This window comes from Mesoplodon mirus (genome assembly GCF_964341445.2).
Source record: "Mesoplodon mirus genome assembly, chromosome: 7".
Lineage (NCBI taxonomy): Eukaryota > Metazoa > Chordata > Mammalia > Artiodactyla > Ziphiidae > Mesoplodon > Mesoplodon mirus.
The window spans coordinates 928,560-954,803 of NC_138983.1; the positions used below are offsets into that span (position 1 = coordinate 928,560).

At 62.7% G+C, this 26,244-nt stretch overlaps 1 protein-coding gene across 1 annotated transcript in view; it reads left to right on the forward strand.

Moving 5' to 3' along the window:
- MUC2 (mucin 2, oligomeric mucus/gel-forming) overlaps positions 1-26,244 on the forward strand; it is a gene marked incomplete at both ends in the record, with an annotated part of 34,175 nt that overhangs the window by 3,920 nt on the left and 4,011 nt on the right. The window contains 48 exons of the mRNA XM_082628129.1: positions 147-264; positions 371-509; positions 598-708; positions 797-866; positions 1,010-1,147; positions 1,242-1,406; positions 1,875-1,969; positions 2,166-2,292; positions 2,680-2,935; positions 3,062-3,114; positions 3,233-3,333; positions 3,721-3,872; positions 4,165-4,303; positions 4,621-4,731; positions 4,817-4,996; positions 5,127-5,366; positions 5,792-5,948; positions 6,098-6,229; positions 6,716-6,863; positions 7,214-7,257; positions 7,636-7,821; positions 8,792-9,414; positions 9,480-9,796; positions 9,888-10,107; positions 10,170-11,308; positions 11,502-12,478; positions 12,586-13,168; positions 13,266-17,343; positions 17,430-17,638; positions 18,345-18,462; positions 18,530-18,671; positions 18,956-19,167; positions 19,537-19,711; positions 20,181-20,428; positions 21,001-21,184; positions 21,483-21,708; positions 22,368-22,546; positions 22,836-22,915; positions 23,037-23,127; positions 23,226-23,257; positions 23,732-23,960; positions 24,120-24,224; positions 24,453-24,493; positions 24,711-24,833; positions 24,929-25,033; positions 25,416-25,544; positions 25,749-25,953; positions 26,116-26,242. Of these exons, the coding sequence (XP_082484255.1) occupies positions 147-264; positions 371-509; positions 598-708; positions 797-866; positions 1,010-1,147; positions 1,242-1,406; positions 1,875-1,969; positions 2,166-2,292; positions 2,680-2,935; positions 3,062-3,114; positions 3,233-3,333; positions 3,721-3,872; positions 4,165-4,303; positions 4,621-4,731; positions 4,817-4,996; positions 5,127-5,366; positions 5,792-5,948; positions 6,098-6,229; positions 6,716-6,863; positions 7,214-7,257; positions 7,636-7,821; positions 8,792-9,414; positions 9,480-9,796; positions 9,888-10,107; positions 10,170-11,308; positions 11,502-12,478; positions 12,586-13,168; positions 13,266-17,343; positions 17,430-17,638; positions 18,345-18,462; positions 18,530-18,671; positions 18,956-19,167; positions 19,537-19,711; positions 20,181-20,428; positions 21,001-21,184; positions 21,483-21,708; positions 22,368-22,546; positions 22,836-22,915; positions 23,037-23,127; positions 23,226-23,257; positions 23,732-23,960; positions 24,120-24,224; positions 24,453-24,493; positions 24,711-24,833; positions 24,929-25,033; positions 25,416-25,544; positions 25,749-25,953; positions 26,116-26,242 (13,759 nt within the window). The remainder of the gene's footprint in view (positions 1-146; positions 265-370; positions 510-597; positions 709-796; positions 867-1,009; positions 1,148-1,241; positions 1,407-1,874; positions 1,970-2,165; positions 2,293-2,679; positions 2,936-3,061; positions 3,115-3,232; positions 3,334-3,720; positions 3,873-4,164; positions 4,304-4,620; positions 4,732-4,816; positions 4,997-5,126; positions 5,367-5,791; positions 5,949-6,097; positions 6,230-6,715; positions 6,864-7,213; positions 7,258-7,635; positions 7,822-8,791; positions 9,415-9,479; positions 9,797-9,887; positions 10,108-10,169; positions 11,309-11,501; positions 12,479-12,585; positions 13,169-13,265; positions 17,344-17,429; positions 17,639-18,344; positions 18,463-18,529; positions 18,672-18,955; positions 19,168-19,536; positions 19,712-20,180; positions 20,429-21,000; positions 21,185-21,482; positions 21,709-22,367; positions 22,547-22,835; positions 22,916-23,036; positions 23,128-23,225; positions 23,258-23,731; positions 23,961-24,119; positions 24,225-24,452; positions 24,494-24,710; positions 24,834-24,928; positions 25,034-25,415; positions 25,545-25,748; positions 25,954-26,115; positions 26,243-26,244) is intronic.

The window sequence follows — 26,244 nt, forward strand, 5'->3', positions numbered from 1 at the left end:
TAGGTGTCTGTGGCTGGGAGACCTGGCTGGCAGCGCCCCTTCAGGGAGGCCAGCCCCTGGCTGTGGCCCTGGGAACTGCAGCCCCGCCGGGGGCACTCTGGCACTGTTCGGGCCGGCTGAACGGAACATGTCCCACGCTGTCCCAGGCACTGTGTACGATGACATCAAGGGTGGCGGCTGCATCCCTGTGAACCAGTGTCACTGCAAGCTGCACGGACACCTGTATGCGCCTGGCCAACAGATCACCAACAACTGCGAGCAGTGGTGGGTCCCGGGGCTGGGGTCCCAATGGGCTGGGGTCCAGGTGGGCTGAGGGTCCCAGCGGGTTGGGGTGGCAGTCGAACCTGACCCTGGCCCTGTTGCCCGACAGTGTTTGCAACGCCAGCCGCTGGGTGTGCCAGGACCTGCAGTGCCCCAAGACCTGTGCCCTGGAGGGCGGTGCCCATATCACCACCTTCGACGGGAGGAAGTACACGTTCCACGGGGACTGCTACTACGTGCTGACCAAGGTGGCCGGCACCCGGCTGGGCATGTGGGTGGAGCTGGACCCCCGCCCCACACGCTGTGTGGCTGCAACGCCCTCTGCCCTCCCTGCAGGGCACCCACAACGACTCCTATGCCATCCTGGGCGAGCTGACCCCCTGCGGCTCCACCGGCAAGCAGACCTGCCTGAAGACAGTGGTGCTGCTGGCCGACAACAAGAAGAACGTGGGTGCCCCTGCCCCCTGCCCTCCCAGCAACCCCGGGGGCCCCAAGGCCCTTCTCAGCCCCCGTGTACACTTGGCCTTGCCCACAGGTGGTGGCCTTCAAGTTGGATGGCAGCGTCCTGCTGAATGAGCTGCAGGTGAATCTGCCCCACGTGACGGGTGAGTCCAGCTCCAGGGCGCCCATGCCGGGGAGGGGCCAGGGCGGGGGGAGGAGGGGGGAGGGGGATGGGGGAGGGGGACGGGGAAGGAGGGCGGCCCTCCCCACGAGCCCTCCACGGCCCTCCCCCTCCTCTGCCTTGCAGCGAGCTTCTCCATCTTTCAACTGTCCTCCCACCACCTCGTCGTGACCACCGCCTTCGGCCTCAGGCTGCAGGTCCAGCTGGTGCCAGTCATGCAGCTCTTCCTGACGCTGGAACATGCTGCCCAGGGGCAGGTGCAGGGTGAGCGGCCCCGCCCAGCTCTCCCCACGCAGGCCACCCTCGGGCCTGCGCACTCTGACCCCCGACCCTTCCCCACCCTGTCCTGGCCCCTCAGGCCTCTGCGGGAACTTCAACGGCCTTGAGGGTGACGACTTCAAGACGGCTGGTGGGCTGGTGGAGGCCACAGGCGCCGGCTTCGCCAACACCTGGAAGGCCCAGTTGAGCTGCCACGACAAGCTGGACTGGCTGGATGACCCCTGCTCCCTCAACATCGAGAGCGGTGAGGCTCGGCCGCTGGGGAGGTGGCCCTGCGTGGACAGGGCTCCTGGTGGGACGTGGCGGGCGGGTGTAGCGCGGAGACAACAGAGCCAGCCGTCCACCTGCTGCTGTCTGCCTTGCGGCTGGTTTATGGTGGCCCACGGTGGCAGCCTGCCCAGTGACATGGCAGAGGGGCCAGGGCTACTAATCGCAGGCTGGTGACCCTCGTCCGGGGGCTGGCCTGGTGCCTTGACAGGACACCCTAACACCTGCCAGGTCACCTGCCATGTCCACGAGGTGGAGAGAGGAGAGGGGTGGGAACCCTTGCCTTACAAAGGGGCACAGTCCTGTGCTGACCTGCCCTGAAGGGAGGGGCCTGGGTTCGGTCCACCGAGGGGACAGTGTCTGCTCCAGCCTGGGCGGCTGGGCAGCCTGACCTGGGGGACTTGTTGGAGGGGCCATCCCCACTGAGGGGCTAAACGCTCTCCAGCCAACTACGCTGAGCACTGGTGCTCCCTGCTGAAGAAGACAGAGACCCCGTTCAGCAGGTGCCACTCTGCCGTGGACCCAGCCGAGTATTACAAGGTGGGTGGGCCCACCCAGGCACTCCCTCCCTGCTGCCTGCGAGGCTCCTGTGGGAAACCGCTGCGTGTGTGTGCACAGCACGTGTATAGCCGGGAGTGTGTGTGCACGTGCGTAAGTGCCGCGTGTCTGAGTGCTCACACGGGCGTGATGTCCCCCAGCCAGCTCTCCCCACTCACTACCCTGTTTGCCCCCACAGAGGTGCAAGTACGACACATGCAACTGCCAGGGCACGGAGGACTGCATGTGCGCGGCCCTGTCCTCCTACGCCCGCGCCTGCGCCATCAAGGGCGTCACGCTGTGGGGCTGGCGGGAGCGCGTCTGCAGTGAGTGCCAGGTGTCCTGGGCCTGGGCCGGCCTTCAGGTCGCTGCTGTCCCAGGTGGCAGCTCGTCCTGGCCGTCGAGGGTCGAGGGTGCAGGGGGGCGACATCACTCCCAGCTTCCTTGGCCAGGAAGCAGCAGGAAACCAGCCCTGGGCCACTCTGCTTGCAGGGGCGGGGGGCCTGGAACTCTGGCCACGCTGCCTTAGCTCAGAAGGGGAGGTGCGTGGGGCTGGGGCACCTGTGTGGCCAGGGTGGTCCTGGGGTGACTGCCCTCGTTGGTCCCTTGGCTGGGTGGGTGTCCTGGCCAGAGGTGGGGCTCGGGGCTGGCTTTCGGGGAAGGGAGTTGGGGGCCGTCCTCCCGCCCCTCAGGCCGGCCCCTCCCCTCTGCAGACAAGGACGTGGGCTCCTGCCCCAGGTCGCAGGTCTTCCTGTACAACCTGACCACCTGCCAGCCGACCTGCCGCTCGCTGTCCGAGTCTGACACCCACTGTATCAAGGGCTTCGCGCCCGTGGACGGCTGCGGCTGCCCCGACCACACCTTCCTGGACGAGAAGGGCCGCTGCGTGCCCCTGGCCAAGTGCTCCTGCTACCACCATGGCCTCTACCTGGAGGCGGGGCAGGTCATCCTGAAGCAGGAGGAGAGATGGTGTGTGACCTGGGGCCGGGGAGGGGGGGCCAGCTCTGCTGGGGGGCCCACACCACGCCCAGGCCCACAGAGCCGCTGGGCCCGCCCCCCGGAGGGCCCCATTCACCCCCCACCTCTCCCTCACAGCGTTTGCCGGAACGGGAGGCTGCACTGCCGGCATATCAAGCTGCTCGGCCAGCGTAAGTGGCTGCTGCCCTGTGCATGGCCTGCCGCCCCCCAACCTGCTCCCCCTCCATTGCCTGCACGAGCCCCCCACCCAACTTCACCGGAGCTGAGGCGGCCCCTTCCGTCCCGCAGGCTGTACGGCCCCGAAGATCCACGTCGACTGCAACAACCTGACTGCGCTGGCCATCTGGAACCCCAGGCCTGTCAGCTGCCAGACGCTGGCTGCCGGCTACGTGCGTGCTGGGTGGGGGCGCTGTGGACGGGGGTGCAGGCAGGCTCCCGTTCGGTCGGTTCTGTGGCTCTGGGCCCTAGGTCCTCTGGACACATGCGCTTCGCTGGCCCTCCCCGTTCCTCGGGCGAGGTGGCCGCCTGTGGGTCCCCACCCAGCCCGCTGAGGGCACAGGGACCAGTGTAGGGGCCCCTGGCAGGCTGCTCTCCCCCATCTCCCAGCCCAGTGGTGAGCCCGAGGGCAGGGCTCCGGAGGCTGGACCAGGGAGAGACGTCAAGCGTCAGAGGGTGGGGGGGCGGGGCATGAGGGGTGTCTGCAACATCAGAAGAGGGGCCAGCTGCCCTGGGCCCGGCACCTGATCCCCGAACCCCGCTCTCCAACCGCCCGTCAGTACCAGACGGAGTGCCTCAGTGGCTGCGTGTGCCCTGAGGGGCTGATTGACGATGGCCGGGGTGGCTGCGTGGTGGAGGAGGCGTGCCCATGTGTGCACAATAAGGACCTGTACTCCCCCGGGGACAAGATCAGGGTGGACTGCAACACCTGGTAAGCACCCTGGCCTCCGACCCCCAAGCGCTCCGTGGGGAGCCGGCCCTGGACCACAGGCCTCCTCCATGGGGGTCTCCTCCACGGGGCCGGCCGGGGTCTGCAGGGCCACGTGGCCTCCCACCTGGCTGGCAGGGCCCTGGCCTGGGTGGGCGCTGGGATAGGAGGGCCTGGAGGTGTGCTCTGTGAGTTGCTGGGGGCCTTTCCGCACAGCGCCAGGGTACACACTGAGCAGGGGTGGGGGACCTGGGCCCCTGCAGCCCCTCCAGGCCCCCCAACTCGCTCTCCTCAGCATCTGCCAGAAAGGGCGCTGGGCATGCACCCAGTCCGTGTGCTACGGTACCTGTGCCATCTACGGGAACAGCCACTACATCACCTTCGATGGGAAGTACTATGACTTCGATGGACACTGCTCCTATGTGGCCGTTCAGGTGAGGCTAAGGGCACGGCCAGAGTCTGCCTCTGCTTCGTGGTCCCTGCCCTGCCGGCCCAGGGATGCTCCCAGACCAGTTAGGAGGCTCTGAGTGGAGGGGGTCTGGGGTGGGAGGGGAGCCCTTCGTTGGCCCTCCCATTCCATGACCCTCCCGTGGGTTTCGGGGGTGTGGGGTGCACAGGGGCATGTGTGTTTGGGGGGTTAAGGCCCCTCTCAACAGATGAGGGGCTGAGGCTTGACCAGGCCCAGCTGGGGTGGGGTGCCCAGGACCCTCACGGCCGGGCCGGCCTGGCTCACGTGCCCGTGGGCCCCCAGGACTACTGTGGCCAGAACTCCTCACTGGGCTCCTTCAGCATCCTCACCGAGAAGGTCCCCTGTGGCACCACGGGCGTCACCTGCTCCAAGGCCATCAAGATCTTCATGGGGGTGAGTGCTGCCTGCCCCTGGGCACACAAGGTCCCTTGGGGACCCTCAGACCCGGCCAGTGACGGAGCCTCTCCCCTGGGTACAGAGGACGGAGCTAAAGCTGGAGGACAAGCACCGCCTGGTGATACAGCGCGACGTGGGCCACGCTGTGGACTACACCACGAGGGAAGTGGGCCAGTACCTGGTGGTGGAGGCCAGCATCGGCATCATCGTCATCTGGGACAAGAGGACCACCATCTTCGTCAAGCTTGCCCCCTCCTACAAGGTGCGCAGCTGCCTTGCCTGTCAGCCGGTCCATGCCCGTGCACCCACCTGGGCCTCCCAGGCTCATGAGCGGCCAGCCCCTCCCTCCTGCGAGCCCTCCTGCAAAGCCCCTGGCCGGCTTGTCTCTGTAGGGCACTGTGTGTGGCCTGTGTGGGAACTTTGACCAGCGATCCAGCAACGACTTCACCACTCGGGACCACATGGTGGTGGACAGCGAGCTGGACTTCGGGAACAGCTGGAAGGAGGCCCCCAGCTGTCCGGACGTGAGCACCACCCCCGAGCCGTGCACCGAGAGGCCGCACCGCCGCTCCTGGGCCGAGAAGCAGTGCAGCATCATCAAGAGCCGGGTCTTCGCGGTCTGCCACAGCAAGGTGGGCGGGGAGTGGGCGCGGGCAGGGCCGAGGGCGGGGCAGTCTCCCGGCTGCGTCCCCTTGTGCCATCTGTTCTCCAGCTTCAGCTGCATCTTCTGTGTCCTTTGGACACGTGACCAGAGGTCCAGCCTTCCCTCTGAGACCACTGGGTGGACCCCCCGCCTCTGTACCTTCCAGGGAGGGAGAGAGGACACACCCCCTAAGGCCCAGGTGGCCCTTAGCTCCCAGCAGCGGTGGTGGGGGGCAGCCGTCGCGGGACCTCCCCTGCCAGCCCCACTGGAGCCCTGGGGGCCGAGGGCTGGGTGACCACACCCTGTCCCGGGCGCAGAGTCGTCCTTGGGGTCCTGAGCTTCCTGGGCCACAGGGGAAGGCCTGTCCTCATGAGGGCGGTGTGGACGGCGGGCTCATGGAGGCTCCTCCCCTAGGTGGACCCCAAGCCCTTCTACGATGCCTGTGTCCACGACTCATGCTCCTGCGACACGGGCGGGGACTGTGAGTGTTTCTGCTCTGCCGTGGCCTCCTACGCCCAGGAGTGCACCAAAGAGGGGGCCTGCGTGTTCTGGAGGACGCCTGAGCTGTGCCGTGAGTGCCCGCCTGTCCTGGACGTGGGGTGCCAGCGTGGCGGGCTGGAGGCTGCTGCACCGGGGTCTGGGGTGCTTGTGGCCCCCTCCCTGCCTCCCCCGCCCGGCCCCGGCCCTCCCCGAGCCTGACCCCCATGCCCCCTCCCCCAGCCATATTCTGTGACTACTACAACCCCCCGAACGAGTGCCAGTGGCATTACGAACCCTGCGGGAACCGCAGCTTCGAGACGTGCAGGACCATCAGCGGCCTTCACTCCAACATCTCTGTGTCCTACCTGGAGGGTGAGGCGCCCCGTGGGGCCCGGGACCCTGCGCTCCAGGGTGGGCCAGGCTCGCTGCGCTGCAGCTTGTTCACCAGACAGGGGGCTTGGAGCCTGAAACGAGACCCCGCCCTAGAGGAGAGAGGCAGGAAAGGGGCAGCTTAACACGCCACGTCAGGTCAGGAGACCATGTACGGTCAGGAGCGAAGCGGCTGTGGGGAAGGATCAGAAGAGGGCGAGGTGGGCGCTAGGGCGTCCTCTGCAGTGTCTGTGAGCCGAGGACACGCACGAGACCCGAGGAGGGGGCAGTGGGCGGGGCCCCCAGGAGGCTGGGCGGGGCCTGGCTGTCCCTTTGGCCACAGGGCCAAAGGAAGGAGGGGTGTCCAGGCCCCCGCCTTCCCAGAGGACATCCAGAGAAGAGGACCTGCCAGGGTGGGGAGGATGGGTAGGGTCTGGTGGATGTGGGGTCCTCCGTGCCGGTCCAAGCCCAGCGCCCTGTGCCCACCAGGCTGCTACCCACGGTGCCCTAAGGAAAGTCCCATCTACAACGAGGACCTGAAGACGTGTGTCACACAGGACAAATGTGGTTGCTACGTCAAGGACACTCACTACCGACCTGGACAGTCTGTGCCCACGGACCAGATTTGCCACTCTTGGTATCTAAGCTCACATTGCAGGGGCCCGGGGGAGATCAGCACACACGTACACACGCACCCACATCCACGCACACACTGGCACACGGTGTTCACGTACACACATGTGGACACATGGCCGCACGCACACAGGACCCAGGGGGAGGGGAGAAGTGGGACCTCCTTCCTTCTGCTGCCCTCGCCTCGTCCCCTCTTTGCCCACAGTGGGAACCCAGGCGGGGGCTCCTGGGCCCAGCCTTCGGGGTAGCGCCCAGAGGCTTTGGGCGGGTAGCAGAGGCGCGGGCTGGAGGGCAGAGGCCGGCTGGGAGAGGCCAGCGTTTCCTTGGGCCTGCAGCCTTGCCCTTGCTTTTCAGTGTGTGTAACAACTCCTCGCAAGTTGTCTGCCAGCCAGAAGAAGGTAAGCTGCCCGCCCCTGACTGTCCTCCTGGGCTGTGGTGAGCTCCTTCTCCCCCTCCCCCCGCCCCCTCCCCCTTTTCTTCTGTGTGGCTTCCCTGGGGCCCTCCCAGCTCAGATGAGCCTCTGATTTGCAGCAGCCCCTAGGGCTCACCTGAAATCTTTGTATTTCTCCTGATGGGGAGCAGGCGCCCCGTCTGTGATGTAGCTTCTGTGTTCTGATGGGCACCCCTTAGGATTCTGGGAATGGGGTCCTGACGGGCGCTGGTTTGCCATTGGTTGGAGGTGGGGGAAACCAGTCTTCCCCTTATTGGGACAGGCTGAGGAGGGCCTTGTGAGTCTCTGTCTCGTTCCTGACCTGTTGACGTCGGCCTCCCCCCAGGGAAGATTGTCACCTCTAACCAGGACAGCTCCTTCTGCTACTGGGAGATCTGTGGCCCCAACGGGATGGTGGAGAAGCACTTCGACATCTGCCCGCACACCCCACTACCATCGTCCCCCTCAACACCCACCACCACCACCTCTGTCACCCCCATCACCCCCTCCACCACCACGAGCACCAGTACAGGTAAGGTCTTCCCCTGATCCCAGCAGGGCGGCCTTTCTAGGTAGATGGGGGTGATGCTGACATGCCTCTCAACTCAGGGAGTGTCCCCTGCCTCCCAGCATCTTGACCACATCCCTGAGCCCAGATTGCAGTGATGGTGACTCGGGGCCATCTCCCCAGACCCGCAGGAAACTACCCCTAAGGGTTAGAGGAGGCAGAGGGACACCCTCAAGTCCCTGTGCGTCTGCTCGGGCTGAAATTGCAGCTACTGCTGAATGAGCCTCCAGGCGTATGACAGCAACCGGGAAAAGAAACTGGTAAAATTAAAAGGTTTGAAAAACGTGAAAGCTATAGAATGACATTCTCTTTTTTCCCCCATTTTACCGCAGTGCCATCTTCCTCTTCAAAAACTCCGAGTAAGTCACCTTGACGGCGTTCCCAATGATACAGGGCGGGGAGCTGCAGAAAGCTGCTGGGCGCCTCCCTGGAGACCCAGACACGGGGCTGGGCTGGGTGGGCGGGACCACTGGCTCAGGGACCGAAGATGGTGTATTTTGGTGACTTGATTCCCGATTTGCTGAGCCCAGGGACTCGTGCAGGGGACTTGACCAGCTCAGGGTGAAAACATTGGTCAAGAGTCCAGACCAAGTCCCTGCCGGCGTGCTTCTTCACTGGACTGGGTGGCCCTTTCCTTATTTATTTGTTTGGCATAAGGATTTGAAAGGATCTGAGGAAGGGTGCTAGGCTGGCGCTCTGAGGCCTGGGTCTGTCACTGGCATGGCATATGGGGGTCTTGGGTGTTTAGCTGCAGAAGGAGGGGAGAAGTGGAGGGTGGAAGTTAGGGCTCAGCTTAGAGTCTCAGAGCCAACACTGGGCCCTTTGGTGATGATGGGGACAGCAGCTCACGGGGATCTCAGTTCTCTGAGTCCCACTGATCTCCCGAAAGGCGCGCCCCAGCCTGGCTGACCAGCGCTGGGTCTTGCTCGCCTAGGGCTATGCTGCTTCTGGTCCGAGTGGATCAACGATGACCATCCCAGAATCGGCAGTGATGGTGGAGACCGAGAGACATTCAACCGTGTCTGCAGGGCCCCCAAGGATATCGAGTGCAGGGTAGCCGTAGAGCCCCATCTCAGCTGGGAAAAGCTGGGCCAGGAGGCTCAGTGCAATGTCTCCTTCGGGTTCATCTGCAAGAACGAAGACCAGTTTCGAAACGGACCTTTTGGACTCTGCTATGATTACGAGATACGAGTCTATTGTTGCCTGCTGATGGATGAGTGTCCCACGACCCCGATAACGATCCCCACCACCAGCCCATCAACCACCACCCCCACCCCGCCACCCCCAACTTCCCCCACTACCACCCCGTCAACCACCACCCCCCCCACCCCCCCCACCCCCATCCCCACCACCACTCCTCCCACCACCACGTCAACTGTGACTCCAACTCCGACCACCAGGACAACCACAAAAGAGACTCCAACTCCGACCACTACAGGGACCCCAACCACAACACCCACCACCATTTCAACTGGGACTCCAACTCCGACACCCACCACAACTACAAGGGAGACTCCAACCACTACAGAGACCCCAACCACAACAGCCACCACCACCGCAACAGAGACTCCAACTCTGACCACGACAGAGACCCCAACCACAACCCCCACCACCACTTCAAGGGGGACTCCAACTCCGACCCCCACCACAACCGCAACAGAGACTCCAACTCCAACCACTACAGAGACCCCAACCACAACACCCACCACCATTTCACCTGGGACTCCAACTCCGACCCCCACCACAACTACAACAGAAACTCCAACTCCCACCACCCCAGAGACCCCAACAACATCACCCACCACCACTTCAACTGGGACTCCAACTCTGACTCCCAGCACCACCTCAACAGAGACTCCTACTCCGACCACTGCAGAGACCCCAACCACAACACCCACCACCATTTCACCTGGGACTCCAACTCCGACCCCCACCACAAGTACAACAGAAACTCCAACTCCCACCACCCCAGAGACCCCAACCACAACACCCACCGCCACTTCAACTGGAACTCCACCTTGGACCTCCAGCACAACCACAACAGAGACTCCAACCACTACAGAGACCCCAACCACAACACCCACCACCATTTCAACTGGGACTCCAACTCCGACCCCCACCACAACTACAACAGAGACTCCAACTCCCACCACCCCAGAGACCCCAACAACATCACCCACCACCACTTCAACTGGGACTCCAACTCTGACTCCCAGCACCACCTCAACAGAGACTCCTACTCCGACCACTGCAGAGACCCCAACCACAACACCCACCGCCACTTCAACTGGAACTCCACCTTGGACCTCCAGCACAACCACAACAGAGACTCCAACCACTACAGAGACCCCAACCACAACACCCACCACCATTTCAACTGGGACTCCAACTCCGACCCCCACCACAACTACAACAGAGACTCCAACTCCCACCACCCCAGAGACCCCAACCACAACACCCACCGCCACTTCAACTGGAACTCCACCTCCGACCGCCAGCACAACCACAACAGAGACTCCAACCACTACAGAGACCCCAACCACAACCCCCACCACCACTTCAAGGGGGACTCCAACTCCGAGCCCCACCGCAACCGCAACAGAGACTCCAACTCCGACCACTACAGAGACCCCAACCACAACCCCCACCACCACTTCAAGGGGGACTCCAACTCCGACCCCCACCACAACCGCAACAGAGACTCCAACTCTGACCACTACAGAGACCCCAACCACAACCCCCACCACCACTTCAAGGGGGACTCCAACTCCGAGCCCCACCGCAACCGCAACAGAGACTCCAACTCCGACCACTACAGAGACCCCAACCACAACCCCCACCACCACTTCAAGGGGGACTCCAACTCCGACCCCCACCACAACCGCAACAGAGACTCCAACTCCAACCACTACAGAGACCCCAACCACAACACCCACCACCACTTCAACTGGGACTCCACCTCTGACCACCAGCACAACCACAACAGAGACTCCAACTCCGACCACTGCAGAGACCCCAACCACAACACCCACCACCATTTCAACTGGGACTCCAACTCCGACCCCCACCACAACCACAACAGAGACTCCCACTCCGACCACTCCAGAGACCCCAACCACAACACCCACCACCACTTCAACTGGGACTCCAACTCTGACTCCCAGCACCACCTCAACAGAGACTCCTACTCCGACCACTGCAGAGACCCCAACCACAACACCCACCACCATTTCAACTGGGACTCCAACTCCGACCCCCACCACAAGTACAACAGAAACTCCAACTCCCACCACCCCAGAGACCCCAACCACAACCCCCACCACCACTTCAACTGGGACTCCAACTCTGACTCCCAGCACCACCTCAACAGAGACTCCTACTCCGACCACTGCAGAGACCCCAACCACAACACCCACCACCATTTCACCTGGGACTCCAACTCTGACTCCCAGCACCACCTCAACAGAGACTCCTACTCCGACCACTGCAGAGACCCCAACCACAACACCCACCACCATTTCAACTGGGACTCCAACTCCGACCCCAACCACAACTACAACAGAGACTCCAACTCCCACCACCCCAGAGACCCCAACCACAACCCCCACCACCACTTCAACTGGGACTCCAACTCTGACTCCCAGCACCACCTCAACAGAGACTCCTACTCCGACCACTGCAGAGACCCCAACCACAACCCCCACCACCACTTCAACTGGGACTCCAACTCTGACTCCCAGCACCACCTCAACAGAGACTCCTACTCCGACCACTGCAGAGACCCCAACCACAACACCCACCACCATTTCAACTGGGACTCCAACTCCAACCCCCACCACAACTGCAACAGAAACTCCAACTCCCACCACCCCAGAGACCCCAACCACAACACCCACCGCCACTTCAACTGGAACTCCACCTCCGACCGCCAGCACAACCACAACAGAGACTCCAAACACTACAGAGACCCCAACCACAACCCCCACCACCACTTCAAGGGGGACTCCAACTCCGACCCCCACCACAACCACAACAGAGACTCCAACTCTGACCACTACAGAGACCCCAACCACAACAGCCGCCACCACCACAACAGGAACTCCATCTCCAGCCACTACAGAAACCCCAACCACAACACCCACCACCATTTCAACTGGGACTCCAACTCCGACACCCACCACAACCACAAGGGAGACTCCAACCACTACAGAGACCCCAACCACAACAGCCACCACCACCGCAACAGAGACTCCAACTCTGACCACGACAGAGACCCCAACCACAACCCCCACCACCACTTCAAGGGGGACTCCAACTCTGACCCCCAGCACCACCTCAACAGAGACTCCAACTCCGACCACTGCAGAGACCCCAACCACAACACCCACCACCATTTCAACTGGGACTCCAACTCCGACCCCCACCACAACTACAACAGAGACTCCAACTCCCACCACCCCAGAGACCCCAACAACATCACCCACCACCACTTCAACTGGGACTCCAACTCTGACTCCCAGCACCACCTCAACAGAGACTCCTACTCCGACCACTGCAGAGACCCCAACCACAACACCCACCACCATTTCAACTGGGACTCCAACTCCGACCCCCACCACAAGTACAACAGAAACTCCAACTCCCACCACCCCAGAGACCCCAACCACAACACCCACCACCATTTCAACTGGGACTCCAACTCCGACCCCCACCACAACTACAACAGAGACTCCAACTCCCACCACCCCAGAGACCCCAACCACAACACCCACCGCCACTTCAACTGGGACTCCAACTCTGACTCCCAGCACCACCTCAACAGAGACTCCTACTCCGACCACTGCAGAGACCCCAACCACAACCCCCACCACCACTTCAAGGGGGACTCCAACTCCGACCCCCACCACAACCACAACAGAGACTCCAACTCTGACCACTACAGAGACCCCAACCACAACCCCCACCACAACCGCAACAGAGACTCCAACTCCAACCACTACAGAGACCCCAACCACAACACCCACCACCACTTCAACTGGGACTCCAACTCTGACTCCCAGCACCACCACAACAGGGACTCCTACTCCAACCACTACAGAGACCCCAGGCACAACACCCACCACAACCGCAACAGAGACTCCAACTCCAACCACTACAGAGACCCCAACCACAACACTCACCACCACTTCAACTGGGACTCCAACTCTGACCCCCAGCACCACCTCAACAGAGACTCCTACTCCGACCATTGCAGAGACCCCAACCACAACACCCACCACCATTTCAACTGGGACTCCAACTCCGACCCCCAGCACCAGCTCAACAGAGACTCCTACTCCGACCATTGCAGAGACCCCAACCACAACACCCACCACCACTTCAACTGGGACTCCAACTCTGACCCCCAGCACCACCTCAACAGAGACTCCTACTCCGACCATTGCAGAGACCCCAACCACAACACCCACCACCATTTCAACTGGGACTCCAACTCCGACCCCCACCACAACTACAACAGAGACTCCAACTCCCACCACCCCAGAGACCCCAACAACATCACCCACCACCACTTCAACTGGGACTCCACCTCTGACCACCAGCACAACCACAACAGAGACTCCAACCACTACAGAGACTCCAACCACTACAGAGACCCCAACCACAACCCCCACCACCACTTCAAGGGGGACTCCAACTCCGACCCCCACCACAACCGCAACAGAGACTCCAACTCTGACCACGACAGAGACCCCAACAACATCACCCACCACCACTTCAACTGGGACTCCAACTCTGACCCCCAGCACCACCTTAACAGAGACTCCTACTCTGACCACTACAGAGACTCCAACCACAACACCCACCACCACTTCAACTGGGACTCCAACTCTGACCCCCACCACAACCGCAACAAGGACTCCAACTCCGACCACTACAGAGACCCCAACCACAACAGCCACCACCACCCCACCCACCACCCCACCCACCACCACCCTTCCCACCACCCCACTGACAACCTCCACAGTGCCAACATCCACTGAGTGTTTGCCAGAGTGCCAATGGACTGGTTGGGCGGATTCTGGAAAACCAAACTTTTCCAGAGAAGGTGGAGACATTGAATCCCTTGAGAACTTCTGTAATTTGGGCAGGGTAAGCAACATCTCCTGCAGAGCCACCATGTATCCCGACGTTCCCCTCCAAGAGCTTGGACAAAATGTGGTGTGTAACACCTCTGTTGGGCTTATGTGTAAAAACCAAGACCAGAAGCCAGGGGGAGCCATCCCCCAAAGTTACTGTCTCAACTATGAGATCAAAGTCTACTGCTGTGCGATTCCATTTAATTGTGTCCCCAGAACTTCGACCACCACCACAGAGATCCCAACAACGACCCATACTGCTACTTCAACAGAGACTCCAACCACAACCCCCACCATCACAGAGACCACAACCCGCACCACTACCACACCGACCACCACAGAGACCCCAATACCAACACACACCACCACAGTGACCCCAACTCCACCACCGACCACGACCTCAACAGAGACTCCAACCACGACCCCTGCCACCACTTCAGCAGAGTTCCAAACCCCAACACCCACCTCCACTTCAACTGGCACTCCAACTCCAACACCCACCACAACCACAACAGAGACTCCAACTCCCACCACTCCAGAGACCCCAACCACAACCCCCACCACCACTTCAAGTGGAACTCCAACTCCGACCCCCACCACAACCACAACAGAGACTCCCACTCCCACCACTCCAGAGACCCCAACCACAACAACCACCACCATTTCAACTGGGACTCCAACTCCGACCCCCACCACAACCACAACAGAGACTCCCACTCCCACCACTCCAGAGACCCCAACCACAACACCCACCACCACAGAGACCACAACCCGCACCACTACCACACCGACCACCACAGAGACCCCAATACCAACACACACCACCACAGTGACCCCAACTCCACCACCGACCACGACCTCAACAGAGACTCCAACCACGACCCCTGCCACCACTTCAGCAGAGTTCCAAACCCCAACACCCACCTCCACTTCAACTGGCACTCCAACTCCAACACCCACCACAACCACAACAGAGACTCCAACTCCCACCACTCCAGAGACCCCAACCACAACCCCCACCACCACTTCAAGTGGAACTCCAACTCCGACCCCCACCACAACCACAACAGAGACTCCCACTCCCACCACTCCAGAGACCCCAACCACAACAACCACCACCACTCCAACTGGAACTCCAACTCCGACCCCCACCACAACCACAACAGAGACTCCCACTCCCACCACTCCAGAGACCCCAACCACAACAACCACCACCATTTCAACTGGGACTCCAACTCCGACCCCCACCACAACCACAACAGAGACTCCCACTCCGACCACTCCAGAGACCCCAACCACAACACCCACCGCCACTTCAACTGGGACTCCAACTCCAACACCCACCACAACCACAACAGAGACTCCAACTCCGACCACTACAGAGACCCCAACCACAACACCCACCACCACTTCAACTGGGACTCCAACTCCAACACCCACCACAACCACAACAGAGACTCCCACTCCGACCACTCCAGAGACCCCAACCACAACACCCACCACCACTTCAAGTGGGACTCCAACTCCGACCCCCACCACAACCACAACAGAGACTCCCACTCCGACCACTCCAGAGACCCCAACCACAACCCCCACCACCACTTCAAGTGGGACTCCAACTCCGACCGCCAGCACAACCACAAGAGAGATTCCAACTCCGACCACCACAGAGACCCCAATACCAACACACACCACCACAGTGACCCCAACTCCACCACCGACCACGACCTCAACAGAGACTCCAACCACGACCCCTGCCACCACTTCAGCAGAGTTCCAAACCCCAACACCCACCTCCACTTCAACTGGCACTCCAACTCCAACACCCACCACAACCACAACAGAGACTCCCACTCCGACCACTACAGAGACCCCAACTACAACACCCACCACCACTTCAACTGGGACTCCAACTCCAACACCCACCACAACCACAACAGAGACTCCCACTCCGACCACTCCAGAGACCCCAACCACAACACCCACCGCCACTTCAACTGGGACTCCAACTCCAACACCCACCACAACCACAACAGAGACTCCAACTCCGACCACTACAGAGACCCCAACCACAACAACCACCACCATTTCAACTGGGACTCCAACTCCGACCCCCACCACAACCACAACAGAGACTCCCACTCCGACCACTACAGAGACCCCAACCACAACACCCACCACCACAGAGACCACAACCCGCACCACTACCACACCGACCACCACAGAGACCCCAATACCAACACACACCACCACAGTGACCCCAACTCCACCACCGACCACGACCTCAACAGAGACTCCAACCACGACCCCTGCCACCACTTCAGCAGAGTTCCAAACCCCAACATCCACCTCCACTTCAAGTGGGACTCCAACTCCAACCCCCACCACAACCACAACAGAGACTCCCACTCCGACCACTCCAGAGACCCCAACCACAACCCCCACCACCACTTCTAGTGGGACTCCAACTCCGACCCCCACCACAACCACAACAGAGACTCCAACTCTGACCACTACAGAGACCCCAACCACAACAGCCGCCACCACTTCAAGTGGGACTCCAACTCCGACCGCCAGCACAACCACAACAGAGACTCCCACTCCGACCACTCCAGAGACCCCAACCACAACCCCCACCACCACTTCAAGTGGGACTCCAACTCCGACCGCCAGCACAACCACAACAGAGACTCCCACTCCGACCACTCCAGAGACCCCAACCACAACACCCACCACTACTCCAACTGGGACTCCAACTCCGACCGCCAGCACAACCACAACAGAGACTCCCACTCCGACCACTCCAGAGACCCCAACCACAACACCCACCACCACTCCAACTGGGACTCCAACTCCAACACCCACCACAACCACAACAGAGACTCCAACTCCGACCACTACAGAGACCCCAACCACAACACCCACCACCACTTCAAGTGGGACTCCAACTCCGACCCCCACCACAACCACAACAGAGACTCCCACTCCGACCACTCCAGAGACCCCAACCACAACCCCCACCACCACTTCAAGTGGGACTCCAACTCCGACCGCCAGCACAACCACAACAGAGACTCCCACTCCGACCACTCCAGAGACCCCAACCACAACACCCACCACCACTCCAACTGGGACTCCAACTCCGACCGCCAGCACAACCACAAGAGAGATTCCAACTCCGACCACTACAGAGACCCCAGGCACAACACTCACCACCACTTCAACTGGGACTCCAACTCTGACCCCTGGCACCACCTCCACAGCGACTCCAACTCCGACCCTCACCATTAGCACCGCCTCCACAGAGGCTCCGACACCTACACCCACCATGACAGAGACCCCCACTCCAGCATCCACCCCCACAGAAACCCCCTCCCCGACCACTGCCACCTCCACAGAGACTCCAGCCCCACCTCCCAGTATTCGCACTCCCAGGAGCACATCGGAACCTCGTCCTACGTCCTCCCCTCCAACCTCCCAGTCCACCCATCCCTCTTCCACGGAATCTACCACGCTTGTGACCACCGCCCCAACAACTGTGGAGACATACAGCACACCACAGACCCCAGCGTTGACAGAAACAGCCATCACGACAACAGGAGGAACCACGCCCTCTCCACCTACACCTGGCACCACCCCTCCAGGTACACAGAGACCATGGAACTTGCGTGGTTATTGGTGATGCGCTTATGGTTCCTTCTCACTCCAGGGGAGCTTTACAGCTCTTGGGACTTGAGACAGGTGCCCCCCGCCCTACCCAGTGAGACCGGTCCCCAAGAAGGCTCCAGGAGGGCTCGCCTACCTCTCCTGCCCCCCACGTCCCGCTGCTGAGCGTTCAGGGAGCTGCTGACCCCACAGTACGTCTCTCCTTGGGCATGGCTGCCTGTGTCCCGCATCCCTCAGCCCATGGCTGTAAGATGGGCTACATGGGCAAAGCCATCCTGCTGGGAGACCACCGAGGCATGTGTGGCCTCATGGGGGAGTAGAGGCTGCCAGTCAGGTGCCCTGGGAGACCCTCCCTCTGTCCCCCCTCTTCCAGCTGCACTTCCCCTCTGGGGCTTTGGAGGACAGCTGGTCAGCCTCTCTTGATGGACCAGTGTCCTGTGGCTCTGGTGCTGCCTGGAGCTGGTGCCTCACCCCCGTGGCCTCCCTGTTACATACACCATAGACTGTGGGCCCTGACACTCGGCCCAACCCTGAGACTGAGGGCTGGGGAAATGGATGTGGGGCCTCGCACGCCAGGTACCACGTACCTCGAGTGAGCTGCCCACACGCGTTTGCCGCCAGGCCGCCTGTGCATCTACGATGGGTGGACGCCCTCAGCCCTCACTGCACCCTCCATTCTTACAGGCTCGCCAACCTCGGGTCCCACCTCCTCGAAGACCACTCCCACCCATGGAACCACGACTGGGCCCCCTTCATCCACCGCAGGCCCCCCTTCCACACCCACACCCACTACTGCGACTGTGTCAATGACTTCCACGGGAACTTCCACACCAATAGGACACTCGTCGACCATGCCACCCATGCCACAGACCACCAGCACCTTGACCTCCAGTGTGACCACCCCCACGGTGATCCAGTTAACCTCACCCAACATCACCACGAGCATCGTCTCAGTCATCACCTCCACCCAGACGATATGCTGCTATTTCAATGACACGTACTATGCCCCAGGTACCCAAGCTTTTCATTCGGATTCAGGCAATGCAGGCTGGCGGGACTTTGCTTTCCCAGTGCCTAGGGGTCAGTTGAAGGTCTAAACTGGGGGCTTGCTTGGGAAGCTGGATGCCAGCACGGGTGGATGTCTCCATGGCCAGCCCCATGTACTGCCACCACAAATCAGGGGTAAGTGAGGGTGGTGTGGATTTCTCTCTCGTGGCCTCTGTGGGGACCTGCCTGGGTACTCTGGTGGCCAGCCCTGTGTGGACAGGGTAAGGACTGGGTCTTTCCCCTTGCAGGTGAGCTGGTGTACAACAGCACACACGGAGACACCTGCTATTACGTGAACTGCTCGCTGGAGTGCACCCTAGAGATCTTCAACTGGTCCTGCCCATCCATACCCTCCCCAACTCCCAGCCCATCCACACCCACCACCCGGTCATCCATGACATCCAGTGTGCCGCCCACCACCAAGCCCCCTGCGTGCCTAGACTTCGATCCTCCCAGACAGGTCTGTGTCTGTGGGTGGCTTTTGTCCCCTCGGGCACACACACCCACTATCTGGGCATCCAAAGCCCCAGGTGCTACCTTTCTGCTGGTCATGCCCCTGCCCCTATGCCCCACATCCCCAGTCGGGCCAAGGCTTCAGGCAGCTTCCTGGGCTCAGGGTCTGCTGCGGCCCTCCTACCTTCTCTCTCACGCACCCCTTGCTGTAGTGAGGCAGCTGGCTGCCCTCCTGGACAGGGTTGCCCTTTGTCTTCAGCCTCCTGGGCAGGGCTCTTAGGTGCTCACCTGGGGCCTCGCCTGCACGGCCCACCCCTCCTGTGTGACCCTGGGTGCCAGGCTGGTGCCGCTGACCCTGTGCCCTCCCCGCCTGCAGGAGAATGAGACCTGGTGGCTGTGTAACTGCACCATGGCCATCTGCAGGTACAACAGCACCGTGGAGCTCGTGGAGGTGAAGTGCGACCCCCCACCCGTGCCCACCTGCTCCAACGGCCTTGTGCCTGTGCGCGTCGAGGACCCCGACAAGTGCTGCTGGCACTGGGAGTGTGACTGTAAGCCCGACGCCGCAGAGACCCTCCCCACCTGCTCCCCACTGTGTGTGTGGGGGCTGCAGACCCCAGGCTGTCATGATGGCTTTGATGGCTGAGCACCTGCAGAGAGTCAGACCCACGTTTGGAGCAATTTCTCATGCCTCCTGCTTATTCCCCATCTCAGGCCAGGGGTCTGTGGGGAGGGAGGGGCTTGCCTGGTGGAGCATGGCCACAGCCGAGGGGCCTGGGGTGGGGGGTGGGCGCAGAGCTGGAGTTGGAACCGAGGCCTGGCCGCTGCGGGCTGAGTGTGGAAGGCACTCTTGGGGCCCAGATGTCCCACATGCCCCAGGAACCAGACTTCGGGGCTTCCCTCAGTTTCTGCTTGCCCTTCCCACCTGATCCTTGACCCTTGGTCCCTGTCCTTGACCCTGTCCCTGTCCCAGCCCCCAGCCCATGGCTCAGCACTGGCTCACCCCAGCTCCCTCTGCAGGCTACTGCACGGGCTGGGGGGACCCGCACTACGTCACCTTCGATGGGCTCTACTACAGCTACCAGGGCAACTGCACGTACGTGCTGGTGGAGGAGATCACCCCCACCGTGGACAACTTCGGGGTCTACATCGACAACCAGCACTGTGACATCAACAGCCAAGCGCCCTGCCCCCGCACGCTCATCGTGCGCCATGAGACCCAGGAGGTGCTGATCAAGACCGTGCACACGATGCCCATGAGGGTGCAGGTATGTTGGCTGGGGAAGGGTGTCCACGGCGGGGCACACTGATGCGGGCTCCCTTAGCCAGTGGGAGGCTGGGCTTCCTCCCCCAGAGCCAGGCTTGGAGAAGGCAGGGCGGCACTCAGCGGACACATTTCTGTGTCTGGCCCTCTGGAGGCATTCAGGGACCTCTTGACCTCCCCCTCTCATGCCCCTGCCACCCACCCTGGGCACAGGTCTCTGTGGTAGAAGCCCCCTCCCTGAGGACAGGGATGAGTGGGGAGGGGCCCTGAACACACTGCATGGAGTTGTTGGTTCCCGTGGCCTGAGGAGTCCTACCCCCTGCACGGGGTCCCCCAGGTCTCCGGGGGACTCTGAGGACAGCGGCCCTGCCACCTTGTCCCTGAGACGAGTCAGGACAAGGATCTGGCCCAGAGCGATGGAAAGGAAGAGGGGGAGGGGGAGAGGGATGGGCAGAGATCCCCCCACTGGGCACTCAGCCTGAGGACAGGTGGGGGTGGGGTGACCCCAGGTGCCTCCGGAGGCACAGCCCGTCCCGCCCTGCTGGCCTCCCCTGACCCCAGATGACTCGGCCACAGGTGCAGGTCAACAGGCAGGCCGTGGCGCTGCCCTATAAGAAGTACGGGCTGCAGGTGTACCAGTCAGGCATCAACTATGTGGTGGACATCCCTGAGCTGGGTGCCCTCATCTCCTACGACAGCCTTTCCTTCTCCATCCGGCTGCCCTACCACCGGTTCGGCAACAACACGAAGGGCCGCTGTGGTGAGCCTCTCGCCTCCTGTGCGCTGCCCCAGGGAGGGTGTCCGGGCTGCGGCTGGCTGTGGGCGCCTTCCCCCGCGGCTGTGGTTCTCAGCGCTGTGCAGGCCCCCCCCGACACCCCGCCTTATCTGGGTCTGGCTCCTGCGGGAAGCCAAGAGGAGCCTAGTCTAGTCTGTGCCCTTGGCCCCGGCCAGCCAGCCACCAGGGACCTGGGCTGCGAGGGGGTGGGTCCTGGGGGCTTGCCCAGCCTGCTGGACGGCTGGGCTTGGCTCAGGGACACGTGGCCTTCCTGCCGACACAGGCACGTGTACCAACAACACCTCGGATGACTGCGTGCTGCCCGGTGGGGAGGTCGTCGCCAACTGCGAGGTCGTGGCTGGCCACTGGGTGGTGGACGACCCCTCGGAGCCGCACTGTGCCCACAGGGGCTTCACCAGCGAGCGCCCGGCCACCTGGCCGTCGGTGGGCAGCAGCCCAACCACCGGGGCGGGCTCTCCATCTCCACTCTGCGAGCTCATCAAGGACAGGTGATCCTGCCCTGGGCCCAGCTGCACCCCTACTGGTCTGCGGAGAAGAGGCCACAGGGGCTGAGCCTGGGGCTGGGAATGCAGAAGGAGGTCACAGTGGGGCCCAGGACCCTGATTTCCATGGGGCTGAGTGGCCCACAAGCTGTCCCTGTGCCCTTTGTGACCCCTCATCTCTCCTGCCTCCTGGGCTGGTGCAGGGGCGGTTGAGCTTGAATCCTGGGTAGACTAGTTGACCCGGGACAGAGTTCGCATCCAGGACTGATGTTGGAGGGGTATTTGGGCTTAGACAGAGAGGGGGTGCCCCCAAAGCTGGCATCCCTGGGAGCGAGCAGCTCGTCCCCAGAGGTGGGTGAGTCGGGCTGGGAGACCCCCTGCTGGCGTTGCTGGAGAGGGGATCTTGGCACCCCGTGGCTGTTTAGACACGAAGCTTCCATCTCTGGGCCCGAGCACAGCGCCTCATCCTCGGGCCACAGTGCTGGTCCCCCTACCCCAGGGCCAGCCCCGCCACTCTTCTCCCACCCTCAGCCCACGGGCACCTGTCTGGTGGTGCAGGCTGAGCCGGGCCCGGGGGACAGCCCAGGTGGAGGTGCTGGGCAGGGGGTATTGTGAGACAGGCTGGGGCACCGGCCAGACCGTGACCTGCAGCCCTCCACCCGCAGCTTGTTCGCCCCGTGCCACACTGTGGCATCCCCCAAGCACTACTACGAAGCCTGCATATTCGACAGCTTCACCGTGCCCAACTCAAGCCTGGAGTGTGCCAGCCTGCAGACCTACGCAGCCCGCTGTGCCCAGGAGGGCATCTGCGTCGACTGGCGGAGCCACACCGGCGGGGCCTGCCGTGAGTGTCTGCCCGCCCCGCCCCGGGCTCTGCTGGGCGCTGTGCCGGAAGCCGGACTGGGGTCGGGGGACAGGCCACCAGAAGAGCAGCCTTGCTCAGCACTCGGTGGGCTGGGACCCCTCCTCCTGGCTCGGGACAGCATGGGGGGCTGAGGCCACGCTCAGCCCGTGCGGGAGTGTGGGGTCCCGTTTGGGAGGGTTTGGGCACGATGTCACTTGGGGGTTAGGGTGGGGGACACAGGCTTCCCCCCTCTGACTCTGGGCCCTCGGTTCCTGCCCCCTCCCCACAGTGGTGACGTGCCCGGCGCACCGAGAGTACCGGGCCTGTGGTCCCATGGAGGAGCCCACCTGCAAGTCCAGGTCAGTCACCGTGGATGTGTCGGGGTGGCGGGCTGGCCCTCTGACCGTGCTCCTGGCCAGTGTGTCGGGGCTGGTCGTCTAGTCTGTCCCCTCGCCGTCTCATGATGCTCTCCCCCCCCAGCCCCACCCAGGCAAAGAGCCCACGCCTGGTGGAAGGCTGCTTCTGTCCCGAGGGCACCACCAACTACGCGCCCGGCTTCGACGTCTGCGTGGACCTGTGCGGTAGGCTGCCTGCCAGAGGCCGCTCCTCCTCCCTGGGGCTGAGGCCAGCTCCCACGTGCTGGGGCTGTGCTCACGGGGCCTGTCTCCTTCCTCCCTAGGCTGCGTGGGGCCCGACAACACGCCCAGAGAGGTAGGCCAGCGCCCTTGGTGCTGGGACTGGACACTCCCACGAGCCCTGCATTTTGGGAGGTGGGATGGGTTGGAATGAGAACCTGGGACCCTTGGAGGCTATAATGAGTAACGAGTGATTTAAGTCCTGGAAGGCTGGGCTGGCAGGGGATCCACCCACCAGCCACTTGATACTCTGTCTACACCTGCGGCGGCATCTGCGGTGTAGAGCGTGTCTCCTGCGCGTGGTTGGTTCTTTAGCTCCGCGCTATGTGAGCCCCACAGAGACATGTGGTGCATCTGCCCCGCGCCAGGTCTGTGTGTGCACACGCTGGTGAGCAGGTCTCGGTTGTGATGTGAGTGTCCCGGCCCAGAACCTGCCCTGTGTGCTCAGAGCGGGGAGGGCGCGGGCTTTCCCCAGGCCGCCCGGTGCAGTGCTGCCTCGGGCTGACTGGCGCCCGCTCTCCCCCTCCCTGTTCCCCCCTCCTCCCTGCAGTTTGGGGAGCACTTCGAGTTCGACTGCAAGGACTGCACCTGCCTGGAGGGGGGCAGCGGCATCATCTGCAGGCCCAAGACGTGCCACCCGGGGCCCCTCGTGGAGTGCAAGGAGGAGGGCACCTACGCTGTCACAGAGGCCGACCCCGCCAACCCCTGCTGCAACATCACGTCTTGCAGTAAGGCGCCCGCAGGGCAGGGAGCGCCCTGCTGCCGCATGCTTTCTGGAGGTGGGGGCCTCAGGGCGTGTCCGCAGGACAGTGGGCGTCAGTGGGGCCATGGGGGTCCAGGCCCCGGGTCCCTCTTCTTCAGGACCCAGCCCTGCGCGGGTGGCGTCGGGGCTCGGCCAGCTAGCGGCCGTGCTCATGGGGCGTCTCTCCCGCCTTCAGAGTGCAACGCCAGCCTGTGCAGCAGGAAGCCCCCGCTGTGCTCGCTGGGCTTCGAGGTGAAGAGCGAGATGGTCCCTGGGAGGTGCTGCCCCTTCTACTCGTGCGGTAGGTGGGCCGGGGTGGGGGAGGAAGGAGGTCCAGGCCAGGCAGCCGGGCCGGGGCTGGGCGGCGGGGTGACGGGGGAGTGGGGAGGTGGGGGCGTGGGGCTGCAGTGGCCCCTGCCTGGGGGCTCACGTGCTGCCCGGTGGACGCACCCAGCCCAGCCCGCGGGCCCTGCGTCCACACGGGCTCAGGCAGGACAGTCTGACCTTTGTTCCTGTTCTGCCTCCCAAGTGCCCAAGGGCGTGTGTGTTCTCGGGAAAGCTGAGTACCAGGTGAGCCCTGACAGGCTGCGGGGAGCGGGGCGGGGTGCACAGGGGGCTTCGGGGCGTGGGGTTTGGCAGGCTCTTGGCTGGCCCGGTGAGGGGCCCTGCTCTGGGGGCTCTCGGCACCCGGGGCACCCAGCTCCCCTGCTGGTGATGGGCGGCGGTGGCCTGGAGGAGGGGAGGTGCCTTGGAGGCCCCGCCTCACCTGCCCTCCCCGTTCCCGAAGCCCGGTTCTCCAGTCTTCTCCTCCAAGTGCCAGAACTGCATATGCACCAAACACAGGGACAACGCCACGCAGCTCAACAACATCTCCTGCACCCACGTGCCTTGCAACACCTACTGCAACCGCGTAAGCAGCCCCTGCCCCGTCAAGTGCGGCCCACCCACCGCTGTCCCCGCGCAGCCCTTCCTCTTTCGATGCGAGCCCGCCCGGGTGTCCTGCAGGGCTTTGAGCTGGTGGACGCCCCCGGCGACTGTTGCAAGAAGTGCCAGCAGACCCAGTGCATCATCAGCATCAACAAGCCCGGCAGCCAGAGCCTGGTCCTGAAGGTGCACACGCCCGTCCTTCCCTGCCTGGGGCAAGGCTGAGTCTCTTATCAGGACACCTGTCATGGGATTTTGACTCCCTGTCCCTCCCCCACGCCCCGGGTAATCCAGGATGGTCTCACCTTGAGATCTTTAACTCACCTCCCTCTGAAAGACACCCTTTCCAGATCAGGTCACCTCTGTGGGATGCAGGGGTTAGGATGTGGTCCCGTCTGTGGACTACAGGCCGGTAGTCCTTGGGCCCCTCCTGGGTGCCGCCGGCCTGGTGGGCCCGGGCCTGTGGCCTGCACTTGGCAGGGTATTTGGGGAGCTGCCAGGTGTCTCCAGCTGCCTTTCTGGGTGGGACTCCTGCTAGGCCTCCCACAGACCCTTCTCTGCCCCACAGCCTGGGGACATGAAGAGAGACCCCCTGAACAACTGTACCTTCTTCAGCTGCATGAAGATACATGACCAGTTCATCTCATCCATCTCCAAAATCACCTGCCCCGACTTTGACCCCAGCACCTGTCTCCCGGTGAGCGGGCCCATCACTGCTGGGAGTGGGGGTCCCCGATGTTCCTGAGTGGCTGGACCTCCAGCACCGGGACAGCAGCCTTCAGCCTGGAGGGTCTGCTGTGGGCCCTTATGCAGGAACGGCTGCTTCCACCCCCATGGCAAGAGGGGGGCTGTCACTGCTCGGGGAGACCTGAGAGTCCCAGCTCTTTCTCCTTCCTGCCAGGGCTCCATCACACTCATGCCCAATGGCTGCTGCAGGAAATGTGAGTTCGGGCGGGCGGCTCCTGGGGCACGGGGCGTGGCGGCCTGGCAGTGGGCTCCACCCGGGCCCCTTGAAGGGAGGAGAGCACAAGGGGATGGTGCCCCGGGAATCCTGTCCCCTCTGTGCCACTCTCGGCCGGACGCTGAGTTCGAGGGCGTCACCCAGGGTGCCCAGGAAGCCTGAATCCCTTCCTAAAGAGAAGCAGGACAGAGCCCAGCTTGCTTGAGGGCGGCCGAGGGGGGTGCTTGGGGAGGGGAGAGGAAGCGGTGAGGGGGAGGGGGGGGCCTGGGTGGTGGAGACCCCCCGAGCCTCTGTCCCCTCTCCCCAGGCCTCCCTCGCAATGAGACCAGGGCCCGCTGCTCCACTGTCCCCCTCGTCAGGGAAATTTCACACAACGGCTGCACCAAGCTGGTCACCATGAACGACTGCTCCGGGTCCTGCGAGACCTTCTCCAGGT